Source organism: Scomber japonicus, chromosome 23, assembly GCF_027409825.1.
Source record: "Scomber japonicus isolate fScoJap1 chromosome 23, fScoJap1.pri, whole genome shotgun sequence".
NCBI lineage: Eukaryota > Metazoa > Chordata > Actinopteri > Scombriformes > Scombridae > Scomber > Scomber japonicus.
In genome coordinates, this window is record NC_070600.1 from 11,528,169 (window position 1) to 11,537,787 (window position 9,619).

Below are 9,619 nucleotides of genomic sequence, written 5' to 3' on the forward strand. Positions count from 1 at the left end.
ACTGTTTGTCCGTTCTGGTTGACCTGTGAATAACTTCAACGTCAAATTATTTCTGTGTGTTTATTTGGTTTTGATTTGATTTGTTTTTATTTTTTACTTACTTCATTTTATCTTTTCATGTTACTTCCTACTCCTAATGTATAATGTACAAGTGAAATTATATTGTAATGCAGATTATACTAAAAGTCAATAAAAAAGAAGATAAATGAATTGTGTTTCTTATTAAGCTAAGAAAGTACATATCAGTTATACGGTAAATTTGTCTTTAGAGAGATGTAGGTTACAGCTTGTATGAATTTAGTATGAACACTGTCTGACAGATACATACCAAAATACTCGAAGACGCATGATGTGATAATATCCACGTTTTTGATCACTGCGTCACGCGCGAACACACGCGACGCATGTTCCTTTTCCCGGATTGGTTCGCGAAGCCGGGAAAACTCCTCGTGACATGTCTGCCGGTATAAATACCGCAGAGCCACACTTCTGTACGCAGCCCTGGTTTATGAGGGAAAATGTATCGTCTCGGCCGACAGTCTATCTCCAAGATCGCTTTCAATTCCTTTTTATCCACTGTGCCACGGGAATATTTTCATTTTACGAGACAATACAATAAAAGCTGGTCGTGTATTGGCTGATTTTTGATCAAATTTGACTTTTGACTGCACAAAAATGCCAAGGGCCAAGAAGAAGAATAGCAAAGGTAAGTAACCGAGCGGCCGCAATGCTTGGGCCTTGCTACGAGACTTCCTCGTTGCTTGGCGGTAGTTGTAGTTTTTTTCATGTTGTGAGTCCATTGACAGGAGTTGAACGTGTTTACAGTTAGGACTACAAACGTTAAGAGGCTGGCCTGCGTCAAAACACAAAGCTAACTACACACAATAACACAAAGCATCGCTACTGCTGATCAAACATACCACCATACAACAACAAGGTTTGCTTTTATATTTATCGAAACTACTTTAACAGTGTTAAATGTATACATTTAACACGAACTATTAGCCATATGGTCGAAGCATGCTTCCCAAGCTAACGTAGGCTAATGTCATTTCTCTACTAGCAAGATTCAGCTTTGGTTGCTAGGTAGGCTAAATCTTATTTAAATAAACACACCGATTAGAAAACACGACAGCTTTAATCTCGATAATTGCTTTACACAATAAATACTTATTTGGGGCTTCACTTTTTACAGAATATAGTCTTAATCAAGCAGGAAGTTTTGTAACGATAAAGTAAGGTCGTTGGGTTTGTTGATTGGCCTCAATGAACGTTTAGCCGACTATTGTATTAATTTTCAATAACGTTGGCTGACGTGGACGTAACATATAAAGGAAGGTTTTTTGTATAGTGGTGATTTTTTTTTGGGTTGTTTTTTTTGAACGCCAGAAGCCGGACATTTTGGGCATCTTTGAGCGGGGTGTAAACGAGGAGGCGGTGCCCAGTTCTCCGAAATCAGCTGTCGAGTCCACGTCAACACCACACGTACACACACAAACACCAGCGTCACCAGAAGGGAAAGTGTTTTACCAGAAGGTTAAAATTAAATTATATGAGTCATAACCAAGAGAACAAATGTGAATGCGAAAATGTGTAATTTCAGAATATACTTATTTATTGGTATGAATGACTTTTTGATACACAAACAAACGTAGACTGTGAGGTGGCCTCTGAGATCAGCTGATAGTAGTTATTGTGGCTGTGCACATGTGGGAACTACTTTAGACTGTTTCCTGCTTATCAACATCATGTCTTCCAGGGGTGAATTCAGGCCAGGGTAGATACTGTGGTTTGAAGTCTGGCAGCAGATTATATATTATTCACTGAAAAGTTTCTCATAACTAACAAAATGAACGCTTTTTACTATTAGAGAATAAGCACAGTTTAGATTTTCACACTAATTTAGCTGTGAATTTTCACAACTCCTCCACACTTGTCCTTGATATCTTGAATTTGTACGACATTATACTGACATGCCTTCTGGGCTAACAGTCACTTATAATATTTGGTGGAGTTTGTTTGTGGGTGGAAAAAACTCCTGCTTCCTCCTTGGCCTCATGACACATGGTAGCTTATTCCTGTGCTTTCTGACTGTACCAAAACCGCTCTCGTCTATTACTGAAGTCTAGTTTTGCAGCTAAGGCAGTAATTGATGTGGCAGATTGTCAGTCAAATCATAGAAGTTTACATTTCTTGACCGATGTCTCTCCAACCTGAACATCATGTTGAGTTTACACTGCCAACACAAAGTGGGGTTGCCCTTGACCCTGACAACATGGTGTATTTTCTCATGAGATAATGAAAGCGCCAGCAGGATAAGGCGTGCAAAGAACATAGGGCAGATTAGATAACTGCAGTATTTGCTACAGTACCTGTGCAGTGCTAGGATTACATAATGGACAGACCTGCTGCACTGTCCTAATGGATTTCAATATGATTAGGCTGAATTATTTTTCCTCTGCTTATGTCCATCTGTGTTTTCTTTTCCCAGGGGGGCAGCACGGAAATGTGCAGCCTTTCAGTGATGAGGACGCCTCCATTGAGACCCTCAGTCATTGCAGCAGCTTCAGTGACGCCACCAGTGTAGCAGATGAAGGTACACACGTGTGTATGTTTGTACACACATAATGCACATATGCTTCAGCCTTTGTTTGTACTTGTGAATACACGTTGGCTGTGATGTCAGCAGGTGTGTTTGTTATGTGTTCACTGTTCATCAAACAGGATGTACAGGATGGTTTAGATTCTGCAGTGAAGCTTCTAACTGAGCAAACATTGGAATGAAACTATGAAAAATATGTTATGTATATCATTATTTGATTCAAAACATCTGGAAAAATTTGAGTGTTCATTTAACATATGTTGTGGTGTTGCCAGGTGGAGAAGCCAGTGAGGACACAGCCCAGGAGGATTACCAGTACAAGCTGAAGGGGTTCATAGACAGCACCGTGGATAAAAGGTATCAAGTCTTGCTTGATAAGTGCAGCAGTCTACATACACATTATCTGATCTTGGCATACAGGCTGTAACAAGTCTTCTCAGAGCTATTTGGAAACATTGGATAAAATAGTCAGTTTTTTACTGTTGTTAAAGAGTCATAATACCTCAGCAGAAATAGATGTGAGGTGTGGAATAATGCCCTTGAAATATTGACTCAGAGTAGGTGCAACAAATATAGTTTGAAAAAAAAAAAAAAAAAAAAAAAAAGCTTATTTCTGGGATGGTTAGCTGGAGAGCACTGCTGTCAATCACAGGAGAAAGGTATCATTGAGGGTTGCAGCCCCATCAGATTTAAAAATAGACTTCACCCCAAAAAGGCCAGTCACCGTTGGTGACTGCTGAATATGATGATATTGAAGTAGGGATGCACCAGTAGCACCACTTCACTTGCCAGTACTGGTTTAATTTTAAACTCAGGCTTATATTTGCAACATATCTCTTCAACATTAGTGAACTCCTGGTAGATATTTGATTTAATTGGGTGACACCATTCATCTATCAGATGGTAGTCAAACATCTGTTTATGTATGTAAAATAAAATATGGTAAAGCTTGCTGAGTTACATTTATTAAAACTTTTAACATTAAATTTAGACTTTAAACTATGAAATGAAAATATATTCTGACATTTCACTGTCATGTGTCCCTCTGATTTTAATAATTTGTATGATAGCAATAATGAATGTTTCTGAAACCTGTTCTGCAGTGCAAAGACCAGACAGGGGGCACTGGATGGGCTTAAGACGGCAATGGCCACACGGATCCTGTATGAGTTCATCTCGGAGAGAAGGATGACCATCACAGACAGCATTGAACGCTGTCTCAAGAAAGGTACCTAATACATTCTTGCACTTATTTCAGCTGTCTTATGTATTTATTATTTTGAAAGGGGTTTTCTAGTTGATAGATCTTGTCTTAACATCCACTTTTTGTCACTATCAGGCAAAGGCGAGGAGCAGCGAGCAGCAGCATCTTTGGCCTGCCTGCTGTGTATCCAGTTGGGCTCGGGCATCGAGAGTGAGGAGGTGTTTAAGACCCTTAAACCTATCTTCAAAAACATTCTGGCAGATGGAACAGCCAACATTCAGGCCAGACAGGCTGTGAGTACCTGACTTTTATTACGCTTTATCACTATGGAAGAATGTGTTGAATATTTCTGAAACCTCTGTGCTATGTAAAGCTAGCTGAAAGAAGTCACTCTGCTTCTCTAATAGGTGGCGACAAGTCTGGGCCTTTGTACTTTGGTAGCAGAAGATGACATTCTGGTGAGTTTTAGTGTCTTTTCTGTGGTTTTGACACCTCTGGTATTGAGGGCAAACTGCAGCGATGTCTTCTTCACAACCTGTCAGTTGTATACTTGTAGTTGATATTGGTTGTGACATTGTGCCTCATCCGGTCATGTCTGAGGAATGACTCGTGAAGGCAGAAACATGTTAGTTGTGGTTGTGGTTGTGCATTGCAAACTCCAGTCTTCCTAAGATCTCCTCCTGATTCCTGCTCTAGGACGTGCATTCCACCATGGAGTGCTTTGAGAACCTCTTCACCAGGTCCTACGCCAGGGCAGATGGTACCTGTCCTTCAATCAATCTTCAGACGAGCCAGCTCCACACCAACGCACTTTTGTCGTGGGCGCTGCTGCTCACCATCTGCACTTCCAACCAGCTCAAAGACATCCTGCGCAAGTAAGACCCAGTCAAGTAATTGTTATTGTACTGCACTTTAGATTCAGATAAGCATTAGATAATAGAAGAATATACTTTTTTTTTTTTTTTTACAAATCCACTAACATGCATCTATTTTGTTGTTTAGACACCTGCCTAAACTGCCAAGGTTGTTGGAAAGTGAGGATGTCAACATGAGAATCGCAGCAGGGGAGACCATCGCCCTGCTCTTTGAGCTGGCCAGAGACATGGACGCTGTAAGTTTGCATCCACGCTGTTCAATTTTCATGTGTTGAACGTCCCATCGCTTATCATTCCTGCACAATCAACTGTTGGGACTAAAAATGGGACAGTGCTACTGTTGCTGGATACAGTAGGGCTGTAATTTTAGTCTTTTTTTGTTGTCTTTAAATTGCATGTTCACGGTAATGTCTGGCTGGATCTCTTTTTTCTTTTTTTTTCTCATTGGTCATGAATGCAACATTTCTTTCCTTGTGTCTCTTCAGGACTTTGAGTTTCATGACTGGGATGAACTGTGTGATAAACTGAATGCACTGGCCACAGACTGCAACAAGCACAGAGCCAAGATGGACAAGAAGAAGCAGCGATCAGTGTTCAGGGACGTGCTCAAGGCTGTTGAGGTGAGAGTTTTGTACTTGCAATTAAGGCTTTTCACTTTCTGAGTGGATTGAAGTGACAGACTAGAGGAGCAGCATTTTTGTTTTTTTGTTGTTTTTTTTTTTTAAAGCTGAAGAGAGCTTTAAGAGGGTAGGCCTTGCTTTTATTTGAGGAGGACTGAGGCTGTGAATAAGATTAAAGTTGTGTTATTGCCTCCCATAGGAGAAAAGTATCTTGGATCAAGGGAACTGCTGCATCAAACCAGACATTACAATAAAAACACATTAAATAGGGACACGTGCAAACATGATCCTGGGATAAAACTATCGAGCACGTTAGTCACAAAGCTGTTCACTCTGTTAAAAAAACTACTTCTTAGAGTGTAAACATCCAAGTACATTAATTACAAACTACAACACTCCTCACTTTACATCCTTAGAAGCACAAACGCAATTTATGGAACCTGAAGTAATCTTCAAGTCTTGTTCTGTCTGTCCTCCAGGAGTTCCCCATTAATAAGACGAATACATGTTTTGAACAGCTGTGCTTACACAAAGGGACCTTGTATCTTTTTCCAGAGATAGTTAACACATACTCCACATTCAACACATGGGAAGGGTCAGATAATATCCTGTTAGCCTGCTGAATAGTGGACTGCTAAAAATGTCCTGGGGAGTGAAGGTTGTGGGTGTTCCATAATCTTCCCTGTCATTTACTCACAGTCCAGACTAACACCCACACTCAGTAAATGTAGTGCTCAATGTGCCAACCAATGACAAACAAACACAAGGGCCAAGGTGGTCCATGGTTAACTTTCTCTCCTCTCCTCTGTATTTTTCAGGAGGGCGACTTCCAGTCCGAGACCATCCGCTTTGGGACGGAGCGCATGACCATTGACAGCTGGGTTAGAAAGAGGACCTACGATGCTTTCAGAGAGTTTGTGGGCTCTGGGATGAACTACCACCTACAGGTATTTTTCAACCAGTTGTTTAGTATCTGCCATAAATGTTGACATCTTTGAGAGACAAAATGTGTCTATACATGATGTGAGTCAACGCAGCCTATAGTAGAAAGTAGTACCTGATGGTGACTTTTTTTTAATTGAATTTCACTCCAGCTTTGTTCCCATGTGGGTCTGTTGGATTGGATAATAAGTAACAAGAGGTCATTTCTCCTGCATTGACACGGCACTGATGGAAAAAGTTACTGTCTGCCTGATGCTGGAAGATAAGGCTAATTAACTTGATTTAGGATAATGTAGCACATTTTGAGGGGGGGAAAAAGAAGCCCATTAAAAGGCAGCTGGTTGGAAAGTTAATCTGCAGTCTAGCTGATAGCCAGCGCTGAAATAATTGCAAACCACTGCAAACAATACCGTAGCTGTTTGTTTGGCTTTTTTGTAAATTAATAAAATTAAATCAATTTTGTTTTTAACCTTTCTCCAACCAGGCAAATGAATTCATCAGAGATGTGTTTGAACTGGGACCACCTATGTTGGTTGATTCAGCCACAATTAAGGCCATGAAAATCTCTCGCTTTGAAAGGGTATGTTTCTTTTTTTACTTTGTGTTTTTAACAAAAATAAATAAATAAATAAATACTTGTAGCTTTTTTCACTTATCTCATAATGTGTTTTTTTTTTTTTTGTCCCCCCAGCACCTCCACAACTCTGCCGCGTTCAAGGCTCGGACCAAGGCCAGAAGCAAGTTCAGGGACAAGAGGGTGGATGTGGGAGAATTCTAAAAGATTTTTTTTTTTTTTTTTTTTTGGACTCTAATACGCTATTTATATGGCTTCCCTGCTTTTTAGATTAATTGTCACAATGTGTGTGTTCACGTAATCCTCCTCAAATGTATCTTTTGAGTATCAAACAGTCACAGCCTGTAGACTTAAAATGTGGCTGTATCACAGATGTTGTGCTTTGACAATTACTACACAATACTTTTTTATAGCTTCTGGTCAAATCTACAGGAAGTGAATGTTTTGATATCAAACAATGTGTAACTTTAATGTATCCACACAAACTGTGGTATTGTAAATACTGTAGAGTGTATATTTGTTTTCTCTTCCTGTTAATATTCAGTATGTGGCCTTTTTGGGATCTTTGTACTAAGTTATATCATTTTCTTTCCAGCATTTGTTTTGCATCATGTATTTTTCTGAATTAGTTTATAGTGATGTCTAAGTCACATGTAACTGACCTAACCCTTCCATGAATTTCTATAAGTTGCATTACCTAGTCAACCCTAAGCAGGGTATTCCTGTACAACCTTGGTGTAATGTCTTATTTTAGTATCTGGTGTATAATCGTAAGGGCGAGGATGGTGAAATAAACACTGAAAAGCTGTAACAAATGGATCTGTCATTTTTTGCTCATGTTGTATTAGACACAAAACGGATTTAAACCATGAACAAAACAGTCACTGGAAGAGGAGTTTTTGTTAGGGTTATTAAATGGGTTTTAACAGAAATCTCAGCCCCTTTTTCATCTCCTGGCAGATTTATATGTGAAGGTCATGTTGAGCAAAGAGGCTGCACAAAATGGATTCATTATATTGCGGAAAAAACCTTCAGCTTGGCCAGTAGAAATTTTAGCTTCTTAACATGTATTCAATTAAAAACAAATTTCAGGAGTGCAAAAGACACCGTCACGCAGAGATCAAAGTGATATTAGATTTACTGTGTATCAAAAAGTGATACAAAGCAAACCGAGGCGGTCTGTGGAACAGTCACTGAATTGCATCAAATTCATCCTCTCCTTTATGTCTTGAGATTTTAGTTATTTCCTGACCCCTGTCTGTGTCTATAGGTACTTCCCATGAGACTCTAATTCAGATTCCATTATATCCAAACCCCTTCTCAAATGACTATTACAGTGTAATGACTAAGCTTTAATAACTGATCTGAGATATATATTTACAATTTACAAATAAAGGGTATGGCACAAGGCCTTAACTTTGACTCACAATATAGTGCTTTTATTTTGTTAACAGGTGTCTTTCTCTTGTCTCCATTACAGATTGATCCGTTCTTGCATGTCTGTCATCATTATTGCAGATTGTGGATTATTGTGGTTACACTCCTAGAATGCTATACTCCATAATGTTGTCTTACCATACTGATAAAGGAAAGGGTTAGGGTTATCAAAATAAAGGATCTTGCAGCCGAGGTGGCAGTAGCATTATGGTGGGGGTGAGTGAGCAGTACACTGCCTGCCACCTTCCTACATATATCTGAGGTTCTAAGATGGAACCTCTTGTGTTATTGATACAAGTAGTGAAACTATTCAGGTGGCAGAGGACATAATGGAGGTCTAACATACATCACACACAACATATTTACTCCCCTGGGGCCTCGCTTGAAGGGTTCTGTTAGAGAGCGATAAAAATAGCCCATAACAACAGTGAGTGTCACATGATAAAGGTAAACGTCGCAAAGCTACAAATAGTCCCATCAATAATGTTGGCCTGGAGTTTGGAGCACACACCACGAGCAGCCCGTAATCGATTCACCCATTCGGCAGCCTCATACCTCCGGTGAAACAATGTTGCCTTCAGGGGAAAGCAGCAACATCGAGCTGAAACATTTTTCATGGCCTGTCTGATTGCCTTCTACCACAGGATGGTCTTGTTAATGTAGAGAAGAGTTTCTAGTGTCCATAAGCCTTTTGTTTTGTCTTTTTAACCACATTTCTTTGAGTTAATAGAAATGAACATATGTTTTGGAAGAATGAGCCTTTTTCTTATAACCTCAGGAGATCCCATAGAGGCAATCACCAGTGTCATCCTGTTTTTCATATGTTTCCTTTGGGGCATAATATCCAGAAACAATATGTCTGCTGTCTTGCTAAAACCTTATGGCAAAGACCACTAGAAGTTTCCTCTATGCCTTCTCACTGTAAATATATTCCGGTTTATATAGCGATCTATCTTCTAATGATTAATCTGATGTCTACGATTTAGGTGCATTTACCCATATTTGTACACGTCGTCCTTGTCAAACAAAAAGCACTCCCAATTTGGTTAGTAAATTTGTCCTGAACATCAGTGGCATGCAAATCATATATCTCCATTTATCTACCTTCTTTAAAACTCATTCACCCTACTCGTTATTCTAATTTCCTCCTCATTGTGTCGCTTAAAATCTTTAATTTTCTGTTAAACCTTTTAACTGTGTTGACACAGATTCTGACACACAGTAATCTTCTGCAGCACCTCCCAGCCCTCCCTCTTCATCAAACCCTGAAATGAGAGAGTGAGAGAGAGAGAGAGAGAGAGAGAGAGAGAGAGAGAGTCAACAGGGTGGAGTGTTTTCTGTGATTCAGAAGACTGCCTGAGTCAA

At 39.6% G+C, this 9,619-nt stretch overlaps 1 protein-coding gene across 1 annotated transcript; it reads left to right on the forward strand.

The window, feature by feature from the left end:
• Positions 1-481: 481 nt before the first annotated feature.
• On the forward strand, positions 482-7,026 carry ifrd1 (interferon-related developmental regulator 1). Its single transcript, XM_053313999.1, has 12 exons — positions 482-706; positions 2,492-2,596; positions 2,878-2,959; positions 3,706-3,830; positions 3,942-4,099; positions 4,214-4,264; positions 4,503-4,681; positions 4,809-4,917; positions 5,167-5,301; positions 6,120-6,248; positions 6,728-6,823; positions 6,935-7,026. The coding sequence occupies exons 1-12, from the start codon at positions 676-678 to the stop codon at positions 7,019-7,021; spliced, it is 1,287 nt and encodes a 428-aa protein (XP_053169974.1). The 5' UTR covers positions 482-675; the 3' UTR covers positions 7,022-7,026.
• The last annotated feature ends 2,593 nt before the right edge of the window (positions 7,027-9,619 follow it).